Raw genomic sequence first — 24,580 nt, forward strand, 5'->3', positions numbered from 1 at the left:
TATAAAATTAATCAATGACCTATCACAGTTAATGGTTATTTAATGGTTGTGTCAAAAGGTTTGTGTCAAAAACATATGTGGTCCAATAAATTGAAAGATGTAGGCTAATCCTGTCCTCATCCATAGCTCTTTGTCCTCTGGGTTGCGTGGAGGTCTCTTCATGTGCACTCTGTCCAGACTGAACAAGAGAGTTCGTCTTATGCTCTTTAATTCTTTGGTCAATCAGGAGATAGGATTTTTTGAGGATAAAAAGACAGGTAGGGCTAATTAGTGTTTGTGAATTAAAGATTATATGCATATGCTTATTACAAATTTGAAGGCTTTGTGTTCAGTTATTATGTCAAACTGTCTTTTATCTGTTGTCAGGGGACTTGACATCACGTCTGTCTGTCGACACCAAGCTAATGAGCCAATCAGTGGCAATGAACGTGAACATCCTCCTGCGCAGCTTAATCAAAAGTGTTGGCGTCCTGTATCTGATGGTCAGCCTGTCCTGGAAACTCACGCTGGTCACTTTCATCGAAGCTCCTCTGATTGCCATCACTCAAAAGATTTACAACACACACTATGAGGTCAGATGAACTGATTGAGGTATTTAAATATAGCAATGTAGCTCAGAGGTAAAATTACAGTAATTATAAAGCACATTTTAGATCACCACTTATCTAAGTTGATATTCAAATATAAGATAATTTTTAGGCATCTCATTCTGACCTTTGCCCTCTTTTTCATCAAGCCTTGCTTCCTTAACATTTCATATTGTTGACATTTCTTGGAGAATTTACTCTTGATTAATACATTCTCTGTATCAAAATGTGTATCATTTTTCTTTTAAACATTTACACTCAATCAAAACCATCTTGTTGTGCAGCAATTATCAAAAGAAGTTCAGGACTCGGTAGCCAGAGCCAATGAGACAGCAGGAGAAGCGGTTGCCGGGGTGAGGACTGTACGCAGTTTCCGCATGGAATCTAGTGAAGCCTGTCGTTATGACGAACGTTTGACTGACACTCACAACCTGAAGACTCGAAGAGATACAGTGAGGGCCGTCTACCTATTAGTGCGACGGGTGGGTTTTGCATTAGGTTTAAAATATATTGCACAATTTTAATACATACTGCAGTAGTGCACATAGTTAACTTAGTATACAACACAATAGGCAGCATATATTGAAATATATCTTAAGAATATAGATACAGTAACTCAAATATGCAGGTAGAAGAGTGGAAAAGTAAAATGTCAGCTATAAACATTGCTTAATTTCTTTGTATCATCAGACTGAGCATGCCATATGTAATTTGTTTTTATTCAACTGTACTATATTTATTCCTACAGCTAATGTCATTAGGAATTCAAGTTCTGATGTTGTACTACGGTCGCCAACTCATCAAATCAGGACACATGACTACAGGCAACCTTGTGTCCTTCATCCTCTACCAGGGTGACCTGGGAACATACATTAGGGTATGGACTCATTTTGTTCTGATAAATCTATTTTCATATTCTTGTTGTATTCGTCTAAATTTTTGGATGGGAGTAGTTTTTCCAGAGGCAGTGAGAGAAAATTGGGTTTCAAATTGGGTTTAAAAATGCTTAATGTTTTGGTAATTTGATTATAATTCCATCTGAATTGAGCACTTTTCTCACAATTTTAGTAAAAATTATGAAGTAAATTACCTGCTGTTTTAAGATAAATCAGGCAGGATTGCTCTGAGAAAAATCCTAAACCTGTGATTATTTTCACTTATAGTATAAGTCTTGTTTAAAAACGATTTAGCATTATTTTAAATATTCTGTATGAAACTGAGCAGTCAATGAAATCTCTATCTGTTTTTACTTAGACGCTTGTCTACATGTATTCAGACATGCTAAACTCTGTGGGTGCAGCTGCTAAAGTTTTTGAGTACCTGGACAGAAAGCCACTAGTGGACATAGATGGAAGTCTTCACCCTGAAACCCTGGCTGGCCAAGTCTACTTCAAAAACCTCACTTTCTTCTACCCAACTCGACCTGATCAGCCAGCCCTCAAGGTACAGTGCACTCAGAATGTGCAGTGTATACAACTTAACTCAGATAAAATATCTTAAAGGGTTAGTTTACCCAAAAATGAATTTTCTGTCATTAAAAGTGGGATCAGTAGATTCTGAAAAACACTGTTGGACATTGTTGATATTTGAAATCAACCCAAACAAACCCAGCCCTCTCTTCATTGCTTCGCCTCCAAAACTCACACTCCAATCCTAACCACCCTGCTCTGAGTCGATCTCGAACCCCGGCCTGTCCACTGCTGGCAGGTGAGGCGAGTGCTCTAACAATGACGCTAAACACCGCATTCTCTAGCGGGCGTCAATGTGCAGTAGTTTAACTGCAAAACTCTCACTAGCTGGCCTCTGTTACACATGCAATGCGAGTGGATGTCTGTTTATCACAGCTGACAGGCAACAAAATGCTTGATGAAAAATAAAGCGCAGTTGATGAACGAATGACAAGGAAGCACAAAAAATGAACGTACAGAAGAGTAACAAAGTGTGTACGTTGTTAGTCGCCTACAGCACAGCACCTCCAGATAATCAAAATCCAGTGTTACTTACATGAGAAGGAATCAAAGCAGCCTCCGTGTCTGTTTTCAGGCCTTCCTGCTTAGCTCTCTCCAGCGCTGGAAAGCTTTTCTAATATAAACGCGTTCCTAAAGCGCTTGCCCAGTCATAAACCTTCATTCCAGTGATATTCTTTTGAGCTCTTTTGTATTGTGTCCCATCTCTCGTTCTGCATTTTTTTTTTCTTATTTTCAAATCTCCCTCTTGCTCGTTCTCTCTCCTCGACCATTATACGCCCCCTAATGCTGATTGGTTAGACGTTTGTTGTTGGTGTTGGCCCGACTAACTTCCAAACAGTGTTTTTGAAATTTTGATTGAAATTCACCTTTAAGTATTCACCCTCATGTCATTCCAAACCCGTATAACCTTTGTTCATCTTCAGAACACAAATTAAGATATTTTGATGAAATCCAAGGTTTTTTTGTCCCTCATAGAAAGCAAAATAATTACCATCATTAAAGGTCCAGAAAAGTAGTAAAGACATTGTTAAAATAGTCAACGTGACAACAGTGGTTCAACCTTAATATTATGAAGTGATGAGAATACTTTTTGTGCACAAAAAAAACAACAAAAAAAACAACAACTTTATTTAACAAATTTGTCTCTCACCGTCATTCTCCTTCACTGTTTACATTCAGCGCTTTCAGATTCTATGTCAGAACACCGGCTCAGTATTGGCTGATGCCGTTCACATGAGCAGCCCGACGCACGTGTGTGATGCTGACGCAAGAGCCGGCCAATACTAAGCCGGCATTCGGACATAAAAACACAAAAGCGCTGAACGTAAACAGCGTAGAGAATGACGGGAGAGATGAATTTGTTGAATCAAATTGTTATTTTTATTTTGTTTTTGCGCACAAAATTATTCTCTTTGCTTCATAATAATAAGTTTTATTTATATAGCGCCTTTCCAGAGCTCAAGGTCGCTTTACATTACAGTTACAGTTGAACTTGGAAGCAATAAACAGAGATGACAATCAACAGCAAAGTGACAAATTAGAATAAAGCACAGTGAAAAACAGGACAAAATGCAAAAAAAAAAAAAAAAAAACAGAGGTAAGAAATAACTTACAACTGATAACATAAATACAGCAGCTCATCTCATTAATGTTGTTCTTTTCATGTACACAAGCAGAGATGCTGTTGATTTGAGTGGGTAGAGCTGGTTTCCAGGTATATTTGAATGTCATCAGCATATAAATGATAATTAAAAGCATGACGGTATAAGATTTGATGCAGTGGTAATATGTAAATAATGAATAGTAGTGGGCCGAGAACAGATCCCTTCATAACATTAAGGTTGAACCTCTGTAGTCACGTTGTCTATTTTAACGATGTCTTTACTACTTTTCTGGACCTTGAATGATGGTAATTATGTTGCTTTCTATGGGGGGTAAAAAAAGCCTCTTGGATTTCATCAAAATATCTTAATCAAAAGGTCTTACGGGTTTGGAACGACATTAGGGTGAGTACTTAATGACAGAAATTTCATTTTTGGGTGAACTAACCCTTTAAATATATTGTAAACAATATCCAAAATTTTAGCTTAGTTAAGTTGTATATTTGTTTATAAATATTCATATGTTTATTTATAAATATATTTACTGCCAATAGATAGACACAATATGTGAGCATGCATGTTATGTCGATGTTGCTGCATGAATAAGCATACATAAGATCTAGACAGGTGGAGCTGGAGGAGATGGAGGGTTTCAGAGGAACTCTGATAGCACACTGCAGAACCAGCTTACGATCACTGAGCCAGATTATTTAAATGTTGCGCAAGCTAGCTCATTGGCTGCAGAATCAGCAGAGGCCATGTGCCATCTTGTGCCATGTAGTAAATGATGTGATTGTATGTTCATTGATTTCAGAACTTCTCTCTGGAGTTGAAGCCGGGTCAGATGACGGCTCTGGTGGGAATGTCAGGTGGGGGGAAGAGCACCTGTGTGAGTCTGCTGGAGAGATTCTACCAGCCTCAGCAGGGACAGATTCTGTTAGATGGACAACCACTTCAGAACTACGAGCACAAATATTTACACCGAAAGGTAATAGTCAAAGACCTCAATTTACATAAGGTTTTCATGTTTAAAACACTTTCAAGGTTGACAGCATGCTCAAATAATGTTCGTTCCCAACCTGCAGTGTACCTTTGATGTGCACGGCAAATTAGTTACCTTTGTTTTTGGATCTTAGTAAATCAGAGCCATAGTATATAAAGAGCAAACATAGTATTTATTCCTATGCATACTGTATGAATAAAGCATAAATAAAAAGGAGAAAAAAGAGCATTATAGACTAATAAAATATTGTAAAACATACACACAAACAACTCAAACTGCATCAAAAGCAATGGGGAAAAAGCTAGATTAAAAAATGGCCAGTAAGGAAGAGGACCTGACATGAAACAGAAGGTCCTTCCACAGCCTGGGTGCTGCAGCTGCAAACGCTTGGTCACCCTGGTTTTAAATGAGAATGGGGAATGGAAATAACTATGGTTGATTGTTAATCAAAATGTTCTTGCCTGTCTGTGCCATAGGTGGCCATGGTAGGTCAGGACCCTGTGCTTTTTTCTGGCTCCATCAGGGACAACATATGTTACGGTTTGGCTGACTATGATCAGAAAAAGGTGGAGGATGCAGCCAAAGAAGCCAATGCCCATGACTTCATCAGTAGACTAGAAAAATCATATGACTCAGGTACACATGAAGATTCATCCTTGGCCCACTGATGTCTGTAAATTATATACAATACTTATATTTTGGTATATTATGTTAGGTAATTTCAGTGAATATGACCTCTTAATGAGTCTGTGTATGTGACATGATTTATTTGCATGATGTACATTAGATGTTGGAGAGCGTGGCTGTCTTCTCTCTGGGGGTCAGAAGCAGCGCATTGCTATCGCCAGAGCTCTGATCAGACAACCTCAGGTGCTCATACTGGATGAGGTCACCAGCAGCCTGGACACTGAGAGCGAACGCATGGTACTTGACACTTCTTCTCCATTGAATTCTTAAAGTATGCTGCTTTACTGAATAAGAAGCTCATTGAAACTAATAGTACCTCATGTAAAAATTTTCAGATTCTGCTGTATCTCTTCATATGTTCACTTTCATCTACTTTTCAACTACTTTTGTTAATGCCTGCATCGCTTTATTTCATTAATAGGTTCAGGATGCTCTGGCTCGCCGCCCTAACCAGACCTTGCTGGTGATCGCTCATAGGCTGAAAACAATTGAAAGGGCAGACCAGATCATGGTGATTGACAAAGGGGAGGTTGTGGAGCAAGGGACGCATCAGGAACTGATGGAGAAGAAAGGCAATTACTATAAACTGAGAGAGAGGCTCTTCAATGAGGAAAAAGAAGCCGATAAGGAAGAGGTCAAACAAGAATGAGTTTCTTATTTCTTATAAGCATTTTCCAAGAATGCATTACTGTTTATAATAATAGGTAGCATATTCATAATGAAACAGAATTTGTTACTGTTTAAATAGCACTGTATTCAAATACACTTTATTTTGTTTTTGAGGGTTAACAGTTTGTATTTTTTCCACTTGACCTGTGAATAATCCACAAGTTAAAAGCACTCATTTGAAGAACTTTGTGAATCAAGCAAAAGCAGTAATATATAAAACAGCAATCTGTGCCAAAGTACATTTATGTGTATCATGTCAATTTAAGCAATATATCGTTCTTAAATGAATATACACTTATATTTTTTTTCATGACCCACTTTTTCATTCTGATGTTCTTGTGAAATTCTTTAATTTTCTTTAAACCTATTATTGCAATTATCTGCTTGTTATCACAAGGTGCAACAAAGGTAATAAAATATTAAAGATGAACGTTGCACAAGGAAAAAAGAGAGAATATTTTATTGATAAACAATACACAAGAATCAAACAAAGTTTTCACACTTTCACTGCCTTGGATGGCTCATTTGTATCTGGATCATAGAATGTAGGAAGCTGGTTTCCCAGAATACATTTCTCTTCCACGCCTTCACTGTCAATAGTGACGAGGTAAGCCACACCTCCACTGGAACCATCTCGGCTCATTGCCAGTGACAGACCTTGAAGTACAAAGCACACTGTGAATTAGGACAGATTCACATTTCAAGTATGCCTACTGGAAATCATTTTAAGACAAATATTAATGTTGTTCTACATAACATAGTGTATTTTGTTTGTGATTATTTTACAACGCCAGCTCAGTATTTTAAGTAAAATGACTTGAAATATGATTGAAAACATAAGGGCCATAGACCATGAGCTATCAGTGATCTTTATAAACTGGAAAAGATTCATGACCATAAAGTGCAACTACACAAAGCCTAAATGTTTTATATGCAACGCACTGCTGATCACAAACTCCTGGCTCTCCTGTCTGGTCATGCCTGCTCTGTATTCCGCATCCACAAAGCCATAGATGTAGAAACTTCCAGAGCCACCCACTGCAAATGGCTGTCTGCTTAATAACCCATTAAGGGTTGCATAGACCTGAAAAGGTAGATGAGAACCAGAGGAAAGAATACCAATATGAATATGCACAAAATTATACAGTATATCATACAAAATGCAAATTATCTAATAATGTGAATTTAAACGTGTTCATTTTCAATATGTCTTAATTTATCTAAACACTGCATTTTCTCCACGTCAATTTTGACATGTCTTCATGAAGGATTAATACAATAACTATACTTTACACACACACAGACTCATGCATTTGCACACTTTAGTCACCTACCTGTCCACCCGCCCTCTTGTCCCATCCAGCAACAATGAGATGAGCTGATAATTCCTCTTTATACTTGTAAGAAATGTTCTTCACCAGAGTAGCTGCTGAACACACCAATGGATCCTCATCCACCTCAATACTATCCATAAAAAAAGATGGTGCAAACTTTAAAGCCATCCGTTCTATTTCTTTATTTTTTTTTTTAACATCAATCACTTAATGTTGTAAAATGCATTTTATAAAATGGATATAAAATGTATCCTTGATTCTGATTGGTTGAGCTGTGTCATGCCTAACAATGCCCCATAGCTGTTCTAAAATATCTGTAAACCAGGGCTTCTTGGGGCTTATTGCTTCAATTAATATGAGATATTATGCTACTGATAGCACTGGTACACTTTACTGTTTGTATTACTCTGCTTTTGTGTACACAACAGTCAAGACCACAGTATGTGAGTGGTGTGGAGTGGAAACTAAGATTTTGGAGCTGATTGTTTGGAGCTTTTTCTCTCACCAGTGAGCAGGGAGTGAAAACCTGAAGTGGATCCAGAATGCTTTGAGCAAAGATGAGATAATGCTGTCACTGTATTCCACTCACATACTCTGGTCCAGGATTTGTAAAAATTTGGATTTTATGTGATTTTTTTTTTTTTTGCTGTTCACACTTGCTAAATATGATCGGATTCCAATATCCGGATATGCACAAAAAGTCAGATTTGGACTGATAGTCTGAACAAGGCTAACAGGATAATTCACCAAAAATGAAAATTCTGTCATCAATTACTCATTCTTTTATTCAGATATAAACATTGATAAGTACTTGCTTGATGTGTGAGAACAAAACCTCATTGGTTCTCGAGGAAGCTCAAAATTGCTGGTGTGACACAAGAATGAACCTCATTGGTTCTTGTGCATCAAGCAAGATTAAGCTTCCATTTACCAAATTTGAGTGCTCTATGTACGTTCACTGATCAATGGCTTCTTTCTAAAGCTTCTTTCTGAACTACTTTCATTGGTGGACAAAAAACACAAACTACCAGGCTAGAGTTTGTTTGAAATGTAAGTTACTCAATATTAACCACTTTATATATTCTGAACAACAGCAACCCTCTCTGTGTGGTATTGATTAAATGTATCAAAATACCTGTGAACATCTAATTGGTAGTTGACTATCTCAGCAATGGTTTGAGCATCAGCAGCTGATCCAGAGAGAGCACAGTAGATCTTGTCATGGAGGGGGGAAAGCTTGTTCATCACCCGATTCACCACTGAGGCCCTGATTACAAAACATGGCAAAACGTCTGGTTTTCAACACTGTTTTCAACAAAAGCTTTTACTACAAAGAAAATGTTGATTAGGCAAACAGAATAAAAATATTTGTAATAAAAGCAATAGTTAATTCTCCATATTTTATCCAGTAGGCTATAGCTAATGATTGTGTTAAATGCTTCTGTTCATACAAAAGGTAAGATGTAAAGGACTTGATAAAGGGGAGACCAAGGAATGTTGTTAAGAAATTACACAAATGCTTGTTTGTTTGTTTTTTCTACTTCTAAACTGTTTACTGGTTCTAAATATGAATAATTTTTCTGAATTCTGACATTCTATTATCATATCACACTGCGTTCAAGATAAACACTGGAATCATTGTGAACTTGCACAATGCTCTTTGAGCTACAGAAGAAGCCTGAATTGTGTCTTTTCCCCTTGGCAATGAATGTGCGCTAGCTTTTAACCGAGACAGATTTTGGCGACAAACAAGTAAAAAAACAAACGAAAAAGTTCTTATTGATAAGCACACTCCCGTAGCCGTAAGCTACTCACCCTGCAGAAACTCTTGAATCCGAACCCACTACCACGCCACCGTCGAACTCAACGGCAATAATGGTGGTCTGGAATGACAAGAACATAAGATAAGACTGAATTCAGATAACGTATATTCCATAAAAGCATTACTCTGAAGTTTAGTTCGTCGTGAAAAGAGAAAAAAATATGGTGAAAAACTTACTCCCATTTTGAGACCGCTCGAGCTGTCATGTTCGCTGACATTCTGCATCTTTAACAACAGTGTTTTACGACAAAATACAACGTTCGATAAAAATGTTACAGTATTTACGTGTTTTAATGAAGATAATCTTACGTGTTTTAAGATCAGTAGGCTATATGTTCTTTCGCTTTCGAATTGCCGATGACGCGCCGCGACTGACTGACTGCCGTAGCCTAGTTGTGTCGAATAGTGCAACTCTGTATATGAACAGCGTCCTCGTGTCGCCTGTAACAGATGGAGAGAGGGGGTCAGGGAGAGATGTAACACATTCAGCAAAAATACTCCTATATTACTCGATAGCCTATCCACAGTTATAGCCAAATCTATAATCTAAAAGGGAACTTTTGAACATTTGAATATCACAATGGCTGTATCATTCTGTCAAATATGAATACATTTTTAGCAGTTTAATAAAAGGTAATCATTTTTCAATCAGAAAAAAATCTGAATGGACAAAATTATTTTGTGTGTGTGTGTGTGTGTAGGCTACCTAGTAAACCCAACGTTGTGAGGACCAAATGTCCCCACAAAGATAGTAATAGGCCTACTACCAGTAGGCCTAATTTTTGACCTTGTGGGGACATTTATTTGGTCCCCATGAGGAAAACAGATTCTAAATCATACTAAGTAATGTTTTCAGAACATATAAAAATACTAATAATTTTCTGTTATTGGTAGGTTTTGTGCATAGAGGATACAGTTTGTACAGTTTAAAAATCATGTCTAGGAATATCCCCATAATGATAGGAATACCAGTGTGTGTGTGTGTGTGTGTGTGTGTGTGTGTGTGTGTGTGTGTGTTTATAGCCTACATAAGCATTAAAGGGTTAGTTCACCCAAAAATGAAAATAATGTCATTTATTATTCACCCTCATGTCGTTTTACACCCGTAAGACCTTTGTTCATCTTCAGAACATAAATTAAGATATTTTTGATGAAATCCGATGGCTCAGTGAGGCCTCTATTGCCAGCGATGTCACTAAACCTCTCAAGATCCAGAAAGGCACTCAAAACATATTTAACAGTTCATGTGAGTACAGTGCTTCTACCTTAAAATTATAAAATGACGAGAATACTTTGTGTGTGCCAAAAAAACTAAATAATGACTTTTCAACAATATTTAATGATGGCTGATTTCAAAACACTGCTTCATGAAGCTTCGAAGCTTTAGGAATCTTTTGTTTCAAATCAGTGGTTCGGAGTGCCAAAGTCACATGATTTCAGCAGTTTGATACGCAGTCCGAATCACTGATTCGAAACAAAAGATTCCTAAAGCTTCGAAGCTTTTTTTTACAAGTATTTTCTTGTTTTTGTTTTTTTTACAAGAAAATACTATTTCAGTCTTTCTACTTCATATTTCATGTTTAATTTAATGTGTTACTTGCTCTTTCTTTGTGATTAATTTGTGAAATTTACTAGCAGTTTCTGAGTGAAAAAAAAAAAAATTCTACAACAACTTGTTTTCAGTGTAGTACATAATGATAGCCTATAATAATTATTATAGGGATGTAACAATGTTTACTATTTAATGTATACTATTTAATTTTAAAAGTTAAAAAATGACATTTACATCTTGTCACACATCAAATGTAAGGTTGAATGAATCAGTGATATATACATACCATCTTCCCAAAGAAACCCACTATAATTATACATTAATTATTACTAGTTTTAACAGTTTTTAAGCCATACAGAAATACAGATAAACCACAAAAATTATTTGGAATCAGAACTTTTATTGCATGTTCATCATTAGCTTTGTCAAACATCACCGATCCCATAGATATGGATAACAGCAGTTTATTTATCATTAAATTTTGGCAACTTGTCTCCTGGGATGACAACATGCTCCACACCTTTTTCAGAAATGACAGCCAAGTGGGCAACACCCCCACTTACATTGTCTCTTCCCATAGCCAGAGCCAGTGCTGCAAAAAGTAATACATTTTTTCAGTGAATGAAAAACTTTTCTCAAACCAAAGTATTGTATTGCACTTGTTTAAAAGACTGGATTTGGAGACAGACAGTCAGCATATATTTTGATTATAAAGTGCAGAAAACATATGCCAAGTATTTGAAATGTACAAACCATTGGCAGCAAAGGTTTGACACTCTTCTCTGGTCATTCCTGGCTTGTACTTTGCATCCGCGTAACCATATATGTATGTGCTTCCTGACCCGCCAATAGTGAAGGGCTGACTCACAAGCATCCCTCCCATAGAAACAGAGTACACCTAAAGAGAATGACAGTTACTGCATCATTAGAACTTATTTTGTGCTGTGCAAGGGAAAGCACGACATTATACACCAATCCCAATGTTTGCAAACTTTGCAGTACATGCACACTATAAAGGTGATGATACACGGGGCAACTTTTTGAGCAATGTTGCTGAGCAATGTTGCTTGGGCACTTTCCCATTGAGAATGGGCAACAAATTTCTATCTGGATACTTTAGATCGAAATTTGTTGCCCATTCTCAAAGGGAAAGTGCCCAAGCAACAATAGCCATCATCAACGTCATTTTGTCATGTCCAGTGATGTGACAACGATCAATGCATCCGATGTAGACACGGTGTGACGTCAACTTCAAATTTGCTTTGCAAACTTTAAATTCTGAAAATCTAGGCAACATATAATCTGTGTTCCTTCACCATGTTTAACAAACATTTGTCAAAAGCTTAACAGGTATTGATCAGCTACTTTGCAATGCCCATCTGAATAGCCATCAACAACACAGGTAAGCTTTTTTTTGTTATATATTTGGGCTTTCTTTGTCTTTATATAGGTAGGACAGTAGGAAGGCCAACAGGAAATCATGGGAGATGAGAGATGTGAATTAGCCTGGGAAAGGACTTCAAGCTGGGACTTGAACTTGGGTCACCTGAAGTGCAACCACACCATATGTCAGGGCACTTGCCGAAGTGGCTATGGCTAAAATGATACAGGTAGCTGTTGACAAATGTTTGCCTTCATGAGAATATGGGTATTTTGTAAATTAATTTGTTTATTATTGTTATGCACAGGGGACCTATCAAACCTCTGTAGGGCTTGTGATGAATGTTCTACAAACAGCTCTTCATTTGAATCATCCAGGAATGTAAAAATGAAGGAACACTGATTAAAAAGTTAATCATGTTGCCTAGGTTTTCAACATTTAAAATTTGCAAAAAAAAATTGACATGTCAGAGTTGGAGTTGACATGTCAGTGTCAAACAGTGTTATTCCTACTGCTTTCAAATTACTGACAATGGCAAGGTGTTTTTGATCAATTTTATTATATATATTGTAAAATAGCAAATGTCTTCTTCGAAAGAATGAGTAATTTATGAAATAGGCTATTATGTCGCATAATATTGGGGGGGGGGGGGGGGGGTAGTTTGACCAGAACATGCCATTCAAGTGTTGTACAATGTAATCAAATGAGACTCTTAGCTTGTGAGCGGGACACCACGTCTACACCAGACGCGATCGTTGTCGCTCGAGTCACTGTCTACACTGGATGCGACAAAGCACCTGTTGCAAAGCATTTGCCCTTCATGTCAGTACGTCATAAATAGAACGAGGCATCAGTTTACTGTTGGAGAATGGTCTCTCATGTCGCGCCACATCCAATGTAGACAGAATCGCTATTTATTGCCAAATAAGTTTTAATGTTTCTTCCTGCTCTCTTTCTGTGTAGACAAGGTGTGAGGCAAGTTAACATGAGCCCAGCCTTTTGTTATAATGAAAGAGATTTTTTGAATGATTTGTACATCAATAACCTTTTATAGATTGTCACTGTGAAATAGCTCATCAGTATGCGTCAATGTTGTATTGATACACAGTTCAAATCCTGTATCAAGCGTGACTTTATAGGCTTTTTTTTTTTTGTCATTACAGCTAAAAAAATCCCTTATTTTTATCTTAACAATAATACCAACACCATGTATTGTGAAGTTTTATTGTAATGGACATATTTCGCAGGCTTTTGGAATTTACAAATTTATGGTCAGTTGTTCACATCTGCCATATTATGTCAACTTAACATGGACACCAGTTAAACTGGTACGCATGCTCAAGAATCCGAATTGGTTCAATATCCATGGTTTGTATCCTCAAGACAAAGATTCATGTTCTGCTAATAGGCCTATCGCTCTTTCTGATGGAACAAAATTTCTTGATCCCTTTTCTCTTCTGTCCTGTCAGTGAGGATGTGATCCAACCAAATGGCCGAGACATAAATCTTCTGCATAGGACATTCCTAAGAAAAGGAAGTGAAGAGAACCAGAGTTCAACTAAGAGTAATGTTCTACCTGTGGCCCTTTTTTCTTGTCCCAGCCTGCAGTGATGAAACCAGCTGAGAGCTCCTCTTTGTGCTGATAGCACAGCTCCTGCATAATAGAGGCTGCTGCCATTACCAAAGGAGGGTCATCCATCTGAATACTAGATGTCCAGGAGGAAAAGAAAAAGATGTCTGTTTGACTGGAGAAGAAGGCTATTTTCACTTTAGTCACTATTTATTATAGAAGACTAGGAGTGCCATTTTAAAATAAATTGAAAGAATCCATTATCAATTTATTACTTAAAAAATGTAAATATACCACACATTTGCAATAAGTTTGGAATCACCTGTGGAATGCGAGCTGGAATTTGGCTGCACGTGTGATGGCTTGAGCATCAGCAAGGGATCCCGACATGCAGCAAAATATTCTGTCGTGAACTTGAACTAGTTTGTTTATTACCTTTGATGAAACATAAGACCTGGATGCAAAACACAATATGCAGTTTAATAATTTATATAGTTATTTTTCAGTTCATTTATTCATAGTGTTTTAATATCACATGCTCATACACATATCTTTTTTGGTAACACATTATTTTACAGTGTCATTGTTACATATGTTACATCTAGTTACTATAGTAATAACTATAAATTATGCATAATTACATGCAACTAAACCAAACCAAGCCCTAATCCTAACATTATAGAAAGTAAATGAAGTTAATATTACTCAGTACTTAAATGTATAATTACAGTGTAACAAAGACACCTTAAAATAAAGTGTAACCTTTTTGTGTGTAATGTGCCTTTATGATGTCATTGGAGAGGAATTGTGGGATACCTCACCTAACTGGTAGGTACAGACTGCATCAACTTACCCACCCATGGAGGCTCGCGAGTCGGAGCCAATAATAACACCTCCAGCAAATTTCACCGCTAATATTGTAGTCTGTCAATGAAAATGCATTTATAAGAAGATTTCTACGTAATTGTCGATTACGCAAATCGATGTAAGTTATGAATCTTCTTGCGCCATTAACAGAGTGAAAATGAATGTCAGGAAAATGGTCTCACCCCAGTGCTGACTCCTTTCACATGACTGTCTGACGAATACCTCTCCATGTTTTTCAAAGCTCGTAGCTAACTCTATCCGAAAATGTAGCCTAACTAATTTTTCTAATCTTTGTTCGTTATCTTATTAAATGGGACAGAACCCTTCTATTGAAATACCCTTTACCACAACGCGCACGACTCCGAAGCACCCCAAAGACCGGAAACAAACATGCTGTGAACTGGTTGGTCCGTCCATGGTTTCACTTTATAAGCAGCCGCCTCTCGATCGTTTGTCTCTTTTCTAAGCTTCATGTGTCTAAATTACTGAACATTCCGGAGCCACTCACATTTATTTGCAATGTTACCAACTGTTGTGAAGACTACGGAGCCGGGATTCTGCTTCGAAAACACTTTAAGGTAAAACATAATCCGCAACTCGTTTTTTAGTGACACCAGGTGAGTGTGAAAGCGATAGTTCGCAGTTAGCGAAGGAACCTCATACAATAAAATAGCCCACTCTATTAATATAAACTATGCAGTTATAAATAACAATTTTGAACGTCCCTTGTTCGTTATTATTATTTTACGAGACTTAAAAAAAGTCACTATTGCACGCAGACATAGTAAGCCTAGTAGCCTAGTAGTTGTTAAAATAACCTCGATAAACATAATAGAAAATAGAACCGTATCAGTCAATATAACAAAGTGAACATAAAAAGAGTAGTCCTTCAGTGTATTGTCAGATGCCTATTGAGACTGCCCATTTGGCACACACACCAAATGAAACTTTCTTGACAAGTGTCTCTCCACTGGCAAACTGAGGTTCATAGTGATGGGAAGTGTGATCCAGCACATCCCAAATATGTTAAGTGTGTGTTGCCTCACATAATGAATGATGATTTGCTGCATCTCACCCATCTCTGGCCTGGGTGTTTTAAATAAAATGTGGAGCTGTATAGTGAATCCAAAGCTAACAATATTTTGGTTCCAACCCAGGGGTTATTTTCCCTCCCCTCTAATGAAACTGCTAACATTTAGGCATGCAGAGATGCTCTGGCCCAAGCCAGTCATGTTTTGTAAGTAATGTGCTATCAGAGGGCCATCTATTAATATTAACCCTCCCTGGCCCCTGACACTTTTAGTTCTTTATATGTGTTTCTTTAGAAATGCAGCATTGGACAGTTTGGTGAAGGGGAAGAAACCCAAGCCCCTTAAAACTGGAACAACTATTGCTGGAGTTGTGTTTAAGGTAAGACAAACTTTAAGTGTTTAGTGACACTTGTTTATTAATTGAAACAGGGTCTTATTTGATCTGACCTCTGTTTTGCAGGATGGAGTGGTTCTTGGTGCAGATACTCGTGCCACATCCAGTGAAGTGATTGCTGACAAGATGGTTGCCAAGATTCACTACCTTGCTCCTAACATTTAGTAAGTTTAAACAAAATAACAAAAAAAAAAAAAAAATCAAATCAAATGACTGATGTTTAGCATTATTATCTTGTTACCTCAAGAAGTATACCATTAAAATGTATGAAGAGCAAAACTTTAACATAAAAATTAATTTTTAACAGTGATTATATAAATGATTTTCTTTGACTGTCTTTGTTTCTTTACTTTCCATTTGGCCTTTCTCCATTCAAAGTTGCTGTGGTGCAGGGACAGCAGCAGACACACAGAAAGTTACTGATCTTATATCCTCCAATCTCACTATCTTCTCAATGAACAGCGGGCGAAACCCCCGTGTCATCATGGCAGTCACTGTCCTCCAGGATACTCTCTTTAGGTACACTTTTAACAAAGGAACATGATCCCATTTGTATTTATAGATGTTCATACGTGTGTAGTTCTAGCACACATAATATTGTTTTACGTTTGGATAGACATGGATATGTAACATGGTTTTTTAATATACAAACGTTTTATGAATGCACAACTTAGATGTTAGATGATCTAACATGAATTAGATGTTGCTATTGAATACATGGAAGTAGTATGTTGTTGTGGGGCCAGCTTCTTTAGGAAGATCGAGATACAACAAAATGTAATACTTGCAGAGAAAACGTTTAGTTTGTTTATGGGCATAATAAACTAACATTCTGTAGACTGTACTGTGTTTAATAATAGCTTAATAGCTTTATATATAAAAGTGTATGTCCAAGATTGTCTCTCCAACATGAAAATAGCATGGAAATTAATGGAAAACATGAAAATTGCCCATCATAGTAAATGGTTCTTAATAAAATGTAACAAATTTAATTGAATTAAAGAAAAAAAAATATTATGGCTTTAGTAAGGATTTCAAAGAACTACATAGTGATTAAAGAAAGACAAATACATTTAATTACACGTGATGTTGATACTTAGTTGGAAACTCAACAGATGGACACAGAACAGAATTACAATGAAAGGCATCAATACTGTGGTGAACTGAGAGACACTTAATGCATTCATAGATTTAGTTTGAGGTCTAACTGCTGTGAAACATGAAACATGTTATATATTTCTGCTATGCTGCATAGTAGACTACTGGAGCAGATTTAAACCTACCAGAGGAAGAAAAGGATGAGGTATAAACATAGCTGCAGTACTTATGCTTATGAAAGTAGGCCTATATAATGTATGACTTGTATGTCATGTAAATTCACACTTTTCATGTGTCATGCACAGATTGTGGAGAATCATTTTAAATGCTTTTTTAACACTTTTTTTTATTCTTAAATATGTCTGTATTTGATAAAAATGCCTTTATGTAACTTATTACGTTCTCCTTTGTCTATAAAAACTGAAATTACACAATGATTGAGCAATCTTGTTACTAAATTTTTGTTCTGGAGTTTCCGTTCTTCTGTTTGGGTTGAAAACAAAATAAAAATTGCACATTATGTTTTCTTAAGATACCATGGGCAGGTTGGCGCTAACCTGCTGCTGGGTGGGGTGGACTGCACAGGAGGTCACCTTTATGATATTGGACCTTATGGGGACATGGACAAGGTGCCATTTCTTGCTATGGGTGAGAGTCTTCTTACAATATATATGAACATGATTGGGGGATTTTAACTCAAATTAATTCATCCTTATCGTCACAATTTTTTCAATGCAGGATCAGGAAATCTAGCAGCTATGGGAATTTTAGAAGACGGCTTTAAAACAGACATGGATGTAAGTATGGGATAAAAATTTGTATCAACATATTGGATGATTTTTAATGCCTGTAATGTATTTTGAGTGCATTTAAGCTGTTGATTGTTTACTTGCACAATTATTTAGATGGAGTCTGCCAAACATCTAGTTCGGGATGCCATTTATGCAGGTATAATGAATGATCTGGGTTCAGGTCATAACATTGACTTGTGTGTCATTACAAGAAATGGTGTTGATTACATAAGGCCATACCAGGAGTCAGAACAGAGAGGGAAAAGGTGGGTGTTTTCTGATACATAAACACAGAGCTTGTTTTAAGAGTTGTGTCACACTATTATGTTATAGATTAATTTCTGTGACCTGGCTTTTTTAAGAATATCTAACAATGCTTGCTCTATAATTGCTTTCCCCACAGAGAGGGACGTTACAAATACAGCCCAGGAACAACAGCAATACTCACAGAACAAGTTCAGCATTTTGAAATGGAATTGGTTGAAGAGAGGGTGCAAACCATGGAAACCTCATAAAGATTGCACACTGCTTTTTAACATTTAGTATGCCAACCTCTTCGAGTGGCCACAAATGAATGAGAATTTAAAATATAAAATTGATCTCAAGTCAAATACATATAGGAGAGAATATGACAGACAAGACATACTGACACATGAAATCTGAATTTTCAAATAAACTCTGATTTGTCAGTTTTGAAAGTGACTGTTTATTTCTAACCTCCATGATGTTATTTAGGCTATGATTCTTTGGCTCTGCAAAGCACAAATCGTAGGCTACTGATCAGGTCTGTTTGAGAGGATTGTAATTTACAGATAAACACAAATCTTTCACCAACAATTCAAGGAAACCTCTGCAGAGTGCCACTCGTTTTCCTAGTTTAAACCTGTTCGAGGCAAAACTACATAGTTACTGGTGATGTCATCAGGGTTGGCTGTTGGTAGTATTTCTACTGAAATAGGCCTACAATAAAACACTGAAAACATAGGCTATTTATAGGCTAAAGGTTCTAAATAATTAAGAGTTAAACAATCTTGCTCGCAAATACATTACAGGTTATGCCATTCGTTTTAAACATTTTGTTATTTTAATATTTATGTGAATAATTTCTCACTTTATTGAATGGAATTGTTCATTATGGTTAATAGTAAGCTATAGGTTAATAGTTAATAGCCGGACGTGAAATTTAAATGAATGGCCTAATATTTAGAATAGTGTCTGGTTAAATAACATGAAATCGTTTTTATTTAAAAACAGACATTTTCGATTGAAGACGCACCCAGTAAAGTTAGCTTAAGTATCACTTTCATTTTCAGTTGATCTCGTTGTGACAGACTAGGCTAGTTCGTTAGCGATTCACTTTCAACTATGGCGCTTATGGACGTATGTTTGTCACCTGAGCTGAAACAATCATGTTCTTCTCCTAACGCTTGGCAATCTGAGCCGACCACCTGTGGTCCGAGTCATTACACGTTCGGACTGAACTGCAACGAACTGGCCGTCCCGACTGGAATGGACGTAAGTTGTCTAGCGCTACATCCGTGTTGCCTTCCTGATTAAAACAATCTGAATTAAACAAATACAACTAGCTTAAAACGTGTATTTAGCAAAAAAATAGATCCCTACTGGGATGTTTACGCTCTTCGTGCATTTTTAATTTCGACAGCCGGAGCAGTTTCTCGGGCCACTCACAGAGGGAGATTCGGACATAAAAATTGAATTCCTTCATGGCACTACCACGTTAGCTTTCAAATTTCAGCATGGAGTGATGGTGGCTGTGGACTCAAGAGCATCTGCAGGGTCTTACATAGGTGTGTTTTTAAAGCTAAAATGGTTTACCAGCGATTTTCTTCAAACATGTGCTGTTAAATATATGTTTCATTTGCAGACACAAAGACATTCAACAAGGTAATCGAGATCAACCCGTATCTCCTTGGGACAATGTCTGGCAATGCAGCAGACTGTGTATATTGGGAGAGAAGACTGGCCAAAGAGTGCAGGTAAATGCATCAATGCAATTTGTTTCATTTGTGATGTCTGTTCTTAGGACTGTTAATGTAAATATCCGTTTTAAATTATTCCCTTTTGTCTGTCAAAGTTTAAGGGTTTTTTAAACGGAATAATGATTTTCAAGTTAATAATCATATATTTAAATGCATTCAGTCTACAAGTAGCCTACTGAAAAATAATCATAAAGTGCTGATATTATATTTTTAAAGGATTTACAAGCTTAGAAACAAGACACGAATTAGTGTGGCCGCAGCCTCCAAGCTTCTAGCCAACATGGTGGCTGAATATCGAGGCATGGGCCTCTCCATGGGCACTATGGTTTGTGGCTGGGACCAGAGAGTAAGAACCATTGACATTTTTCTTATGTTCGAGCTTCACTTTTACCTCTCACCTACCATCTTTTCTCTTTTCACCCCCTGAATAGACAAGACCAAAATGTACATTTTTGTCACCAACATGAATGCTCTAAATAGCCAAAAAGTCAATTCCTTAGAATTGAAAAAGCAAATTGCATTTCAAATTTGAATTAAAGGAAAATGAGTTAGACTGAATTGTCATTTTTAATTTGAAAAGAAAAGTTTGTAAAATTTTGTCCATTTAAAGGTCGAAGGACATTTATGCCATTAAAACACAGACAGGCAGAGTGACAGGTTGGAAGAACATATTATTTCCCAGAAAGCATTGCCTGTGTTGGATTTCTTTGAATTACAATTCTATAAATTCCTCTTCCTGTAATTCCAGTTCAACTCCCTGTGGGGTGTGGCCAATTCAATTCCAACTCAACTCCAGCCAATTCTTCTCTTTGTTACATGGCTTTTGTCTGGTTGTCCGAGAGACCTTAAACCATTTAATTCTTCATTTATCAGATGTGATTTTATCCAAAGCACCTTATGCACAACATTTTGCAACAAGGACAGTCCCTCTGGAGAAACCTGGCATTTAGACTCAATGGTGGCAGCTCATGAATTTCCCTTTCTGGGACTTGAACCAATGACCAATGAAAAAGGAATAGTTAACACAAAAAAATGAAAACTTACCATGTTCATGCCATTCCAAACCTATATAACTTTCTTTTGTCTATGGAACACAAAAAAGATATTTTGTAAAATGTTGCAGTGTTTTATTTAGATTTTTGTCCACAATAAATGAAGGTCAGTGAGGTCCAGAGTTGTTTTGAACCCACTGACATTTATTTCATGGACAAAAACATTTGTCAAAATATCTTCTTTTTTGTTCCAGAGAAGTCATACAGAATGGCACGGGTAAGAAAATCATAACAGAATTTTCATTTTTTGGGTGAATCCCTTTAATCCCTTAAATTTTCTTTTGATGTTGTTGGTTAATTTCACTTTTTTGATAACACATAATAGCTGTCTGTCAAAAACTGGGTATCATTCATTCATTCATTCATTCATTCATTCATGATGTTAACCCTATATAAACCACCATTTAAAGCAGGGATGGGCAACTCTGGCCCTCAAAATACACTTTTCTGCAGAGCTAAGCTCAAACCCTGATAAAACTCAACTGCTTGTAACTTTCTATTAATCCTGAAGACCTTGAATAGCTTGAGCAGGTTGTTTGATTAGGGTTGGAGCAAAACTCTGCAGGAAAGTTGATCTTGAGGGCCAGAGTTGCCAACCCCTGATTCAAAGCATTTTGCAATAATCCTGCTACATTTTTACCAGCATTTGTGTTTTTACAGGGTCCAGGTCTATTTTATGTGAGCAGCAGTGGCACAAGGTTAGCAGGAGATATGTTCTCCACAGGCTCGGGGTCTAACTATGCCTATGGTGTAATGGACTCAGGGCATAGGTGGGACCTGAGTGTACCCGAGGCCTACGACTTGGCAGAGAGAGCCATTTATCATGCCACACACCGTGATGCCTATTCTGGAGGGGTGGTCAACAGTAAGTAGCCCATCATATCACACAGTGCTTAAACAGTGACAGCTTTATTTATTTATTTTTTATTAGGGCCCGAGCACCGATGGTGTGAGGACCCTATTGTAATTGCTTGGTCAATTTTTCTTCTTCTCTGAAATGAATTGCATTTTTGAGGGCCTAAACATGCTTGAAAACTCAGAGAACTTTGCATACACGTCAGAAGTGAAAATTTATGTCTGATATGGGTTTCAGAATTAGGTGTGGCAAAATGGCTCAATAGCATCACCTACAAAATTTCAATACTTTTTACGGACAAGTATGAAATTCGGCAGACACATGTAACAGCCCAAAACCTACAAAAAAGTCTGTGGGTGCAAACTCTGAAAACCAACAGGAAGTGAGATATTTTGAATTTTCTCTGCAAAATTTTTGCAGTTTTTGCCATTTCCAGATGTTGTACTTTAACAAACTCCTCCTAGAGCTTTAATCAGATCAACGTCATATTTGGTCAGTCTAATCTAAAGGCTTTTGCGACGTTAAATTGCGAAGATCTAGAGTTTTTACTGGAGGGCGTGTCTGTGGCAGCCTGACAAATTTCGATGTTTCGCCATTAAACAGGAAGTTGTTGTAACTTGGGCATACAAAGTCAGATCTGCCCCAAACTTCACATGTTTTATTAGTTCTAGCCTGAAGACATCTACATGCCAATATTCAGTTAGTCATAGCGCCACCTGTGGGCAACAGGAAATGACATGTTTTACACTGTGATTAACTCCTCATAGAGATTTAACCAGATCAACATCATATTTGGTCTGTCTGATCTTAAGGTCTTAGTGATGTTAAATTATGAAGATCTTGAGTTTTCGCTGAAGGGCGTGTCCGTGGCGGCCTGACCAATTTTGATGTTTCGCCATGAAAAAGGAAGTTGTTGTAACTCAGGCATACAGTGTCCGATGTGCCCCAAACTTCACATGTGTGATAAGAGTCCTGGGCTAAAGACATCTCTATGCCAATATTCAGTTAGTCATAGCGCCACTTGCTGGCAACAGGAAATGGCATGCCTTGCACTGTATTTCACCCCCAGAAACACATTTGTATATGTCATGAAGTACCAAACATGCTAGAAACACGTTAAATCATGCAACATTTGGCTAAGTGCTAATGTTTGCGATTAACGCCACGAAACAGGAAGTTATTGTAACTCAGGCATACGATGTCCGATTTGCTCCAAACTCCATGTTTGATAATAGTCCTGACCAGAAGACATCTACATGGCAATATTCAGTTATAGTCAAAGCGCCACCTGCTGACAGCAGGAAGTGTGGCACATCGAAATGACTTTGCCATATTTTTCCTGCATTTACTCGCTTATGTGCATGTCACCCACTATTCACTGTTTTCCTAAGGCCACCAGGTGGCACTGACCCCATGTGTGAGTGCCCTTTCATCGCTGCTTGCAGCTTTATTTTTTATTATATTTTTATTTTTTTGATATTTGCAGTCAAAACATTTGGTATCTGAGATGGTCTTCTCATACCCATTCATGATGAAAATCTTGTCTCTGTGCTTTCTTACCAGTGTACCACATGCAAAAAGATGGCTGGATCAAAGTTTCCCAGAATGATGTTGGTGATCTTCATCATAGATATGTTTCTGAGCGGAAGTAACAGGCTTATAGGTCAGAGCTGTCACTGAATAATGTTATCACAAGCAATTTTTTTAAAAACTAGAGACTAGTTTCCATTAGTACTGACAGGTAGTTGGTTACAGAAGATGAAAATATCAGTAATAAACAATGTGTTTAAATGCCATTACTGTAAGTAGTATGAAATAAATCATTGTGAAAACAATTGTCTAAGGTTTTTTTTTTTTTTTTTGTATTGTTTTGTTTTTGATCAAATACAACAAAAGCAAACATTGCAAAAATGTACAATGCTTTTTTCATTGATCAGAGTAAAACAACTATTCATCATATTTAAAGATTCTTAATTACATATTGTGATCAGCTGGACAGTGTAGGGGAATTTTACAGTTAAGTCCACTAACTACGTCATTACTTCAGACTGAATGATCCTGATTGGTTAAGAAATAGATAAACTTATAAAATGTCCACACATGGACTGATAGGCAGAAGTATATCTCCATCCATCACGATTCTGACGCTCGGACCCTGGATTTAGGCACAGGGTTAGCTGTTAAGTCATGAAAAGGCACTTTCAGGTCTGAAGCAGAATGTCAGTTGTCCATCAGAACCAAGAAAGGACCTGCACAGAACACAAGTGCACATACACAGATACAAAGGATGTGTAGCTTCTCCAAGGTTGAAGTTGGATAAACTTCCCCAAAACATATTGATAAGTTGTACTTTTCTCTCAGTGAGAGACAATAGTCATCATTATTTTCTAGTGTTTGAAGATGAAAAGGAAATTAAATGCTATAACATAAGTAGAAGTCATTCAAATAATTTAATATTTAGAAAGATAAATGTTGATTAATATCTTGATTATAAAACACTCAAAAGATATATATTGAAGCAGCAGTTGATTCCAGAATCCACCCTTCAACGGCTATAAATAACAAAACATTATAACAAGAAGCAAACCATTTAAATGACTCTTCAAACCATTTACAACAAACAGGAAATTTCTTTGTTAACCCCACTTGCAGCTTATTTCAAATATTCAAAATGTTTTAATTCAAATATTTTAAATCCAGTATTTTAATTAAAATATCCAATTTATTACCCATATCTAACCTTAGTATGATAACTGCAGAAGTATGTGTAAAAGATACAAGCAGAGTTAAATATTGCACCAGTTTTTAAAACATAT

The 24,580-nt window shown here is 37.0% G+C and overlaps 5 protein-coding genes across 6 annotated transcripts in view; 3 read left to right on the forward strand and 2 right to left on the reverse strand.

Annotated features, from left to right (window-relative positions):
* LOC127500836 (antigen peptide transporter 2-like) overlaps positions 1–6,329 on the forward strand; it is a 66,682-nt gene extending 60,353 nt beyond the window's left edge. For both annotated transcript variants that reach the window (XM_051872380.1, XM_051872379.1), the window contains exons 3-11: positions 127–257; positions 367–572; positions 872–1,069; positions 1,336–1,464; positions 1,842–2,030; positions 4,472–4,645; positions 5,137–5,296; positions 5,448–5,584; positions 5,769–6,329. In XM_051872380.1, coding sequence (XP_051728340.1) covers positions 127–257; positions 367–572; positions 872–1,069; positions 1,336–1,464; positions 1,842–2,030; positions 4,472–4,645; positions 5,137–5,296; positions 5,448–5,584; positions 5,769–5,996 — 1,552 coding nt within the window. In that variant the 3' untranslated portion in view covers positions 5,997–6,329. The remainder of the gene's footprint in view (positions 1–126; positions 258–366; positions 573–871; positions 1,070–1,335; positions 1,465–1,841; positions 2,031–4,471; positions 4,646–5,136; positions 5,297–5,447; positions 5,585–5,768) is intronic.
* Positions 6,330–6,461: 132 nt separating this feature from the next.
* On the reverse strand, positions 6,462–9,595 carry LOC127500845 (proteasome subunit beta type-9-like). The gene is made up of 6 exons (XM_051872395.1): positions 9,350–9,595; positions 9,166–9,233; positions 8,486–8,617; positions 7,351–7,480; positions 6,959–7,100; positions 6,462–6,673 (listed from the first exon to the last, which is right to left on the reverse strand). The coding sequence occupies exons 1-6, from the start codon at positions 9,395–9,397 to the stop codon at positions 6,513–6,515; spliced, it is 681 nt and encodes a 226-aa protein (XP_051728355.1). The 5' UTR covers positions 9,398–9,595; the 3' UTR covers positions 6,462–6,512.
* A 1,509-nt stretch (positions 9,596–11,104) lies between these two features.
* LOC127500846 (proteasome subunit beta type-6-A like protein-like) lies at positions 11,105–14,948 on the reverse strand. Its single transcript, XM_051872396.1, has 6 exons — positions 14,725–14,948; positions 14,529–14,599; positions 13,998–14,129; positions 13,682–13,811; positions 11,478–11,622; positions 11,105–11,316 (listed from the first exon to the last, which is right to left on the reverse strand). The coding sequence occupies exons 1-6, from the start codon at positions 14,770–14,772 to the stop codon at positions 11,189–11,191; spliced, it is 654 nt and encodes a 217-aa protein (XP_051728356.1). The 5' UTR covers positions 14,773–14,948; the 3' UTR covers positions 11,105–11,188.
* LOC127500844 (proteasome subunit beta type-7-like) lies at positions 14,886–18,554 on the forward strand. Its single transcript, XM_051872394.1, has 8 exons — positions 14,886–15,120; positions 15,868–15,952; positions 16,034–16,131; positions 16,346–16,486; positions 17,598–17,713; positions 17,804–17,862; positions 17,971–18,122; positions 18,260–18,554. The coding sequence occupies exons 1-8, from the start codon at positions 15,062–15,064 to the stop codon at positions 18,369–18,371; spliced, it is 822 nt and encodes a 273-aa protein (XP_051728354.1). The 5' UTR covers positions 14,886–15,061; the 3' UTR covers positions 18,372–18,554.
* A 582-nt stretch (positions 18,555–19,136) lies between these two features.
* On the forward strand, positions 19,137–23,599 carry LOC127500843 (proteasome subunit beta type-8-like). The gene is made up of 6 exons (XM_051872393.1): positions 19,137–19,371; positions 19,520–19,664; positions 19,742–19,853; positions 20,073–20,202; positions 21,569–21,773; positions 23,328–23,599. Exons 1-6 carry the CDS (start codon positions 19,222–19,224, stop codon positions 23,414–23,416), a joined length of 831 nt encoding a protein of 276 aa, XP_051728353.1. The 5' UTR covers positions 19,137–19,221; the 3' UTR covers positions 23,417–23,599.
* Positions 23,600–24,580: the final 981 nt, after the last annotated feature.

This window comes from Ctenopharyngodon idella, chromosome 19 (genome assembly GCF_019924925.1).
Source record: "Ctenopharyngodon idella isolate HZGC_01 chromosome 19, HZGC01, whole genome shotgun sequence".
NCBI classification, from domain to species: domain Eukaryota; kingdom Metazoa; phylum Chordata; class Actinopteri; order Cypriniformes; family Xenocyprididae; genus Ctenopharyngodon; species Ctenopharyngodon idella.

Coding starts and splice junctions, on each gene's coding strand:
- LOC127500843 (XM_051872393.1), top strand. CDS start 19,222: ATGGCGCTTATGGACGTATGTTTGTCACCTGAGCTGAAACAATCATGT. Junction 19,854..20,072: donor AGACTGGCCAAAGAGTGCAG/GTAAATGCATCA, acceptor ATATTTTTAAAG/GATTTACAAGCTTAGAAACA. Junction 21,774..23,327: donor TTCTGGAGGGGTGGTCAACA/GTAAGTAGCCCA, acceptor CTTTCTTACCAG/TGTACCACATGCAAAAAGAT.
- LOC127500846 (XM_051872396.1), bottom strand. CDS start 14,772: ATGGAGAGGTATTCGTCAGACAGTCATGTGAAAGGAGTCAGCACTGGG. Junction 13,812..13,997: donor TTCCAGCTCGCATTCCACAG/GTGATTCCAAAC, acceptor CTGGACATCTAG/TATTCAGATGGATGACCCTC. Junction 11,623..13,681: donor ACAAGAAAAAAGGGCCACAG/GTAGAACATTAC, acceptor CATTCTCTTTAG/GTGTACTCTGTTTCTATGGG.
- LOC127500845 (XM_051872395.1), bottom strand. CDS start 9,397: ATGCAGAATGTCAGCGAACATGACAGCTCGAGCGGTCTCAAAATGGGA. Junction 7,481..8,485: donor TACCAATTAGATGTTCACAG/GTATTTTGATAC, acceptor TTTTATGGATAG/TATTGAGGTGGATGAGGATC. Junction 6,674..6,958: donor CCAGGAGTTTGTGATCAGCA/GTGCGTTGCATA, acceptor TTGTACTTCAAG/GTCTGTCACTGGCAATGAGC.
- LOC127500844 (XM_051872394.1), top strand. CDS start 15,062: ATGTTACCAACTGTTGTGAAGACTACGGAGCCGGGATTCTGCTTCGAA. Junction 17,863..17,970: donor GCTTTAAAACAGACATGGAT/GTAAGTATGGGA, acceptor ACAATTATTTAG/ATGGAGTCTGCCAAACATCT. Junction 18,123..18,259: donor TCAGAACAGAGAGGGAAAAG/GTGGGTGTTTTC, acceptor CTTTCCCCACAG/AGAGGGACGTTACAAATACA.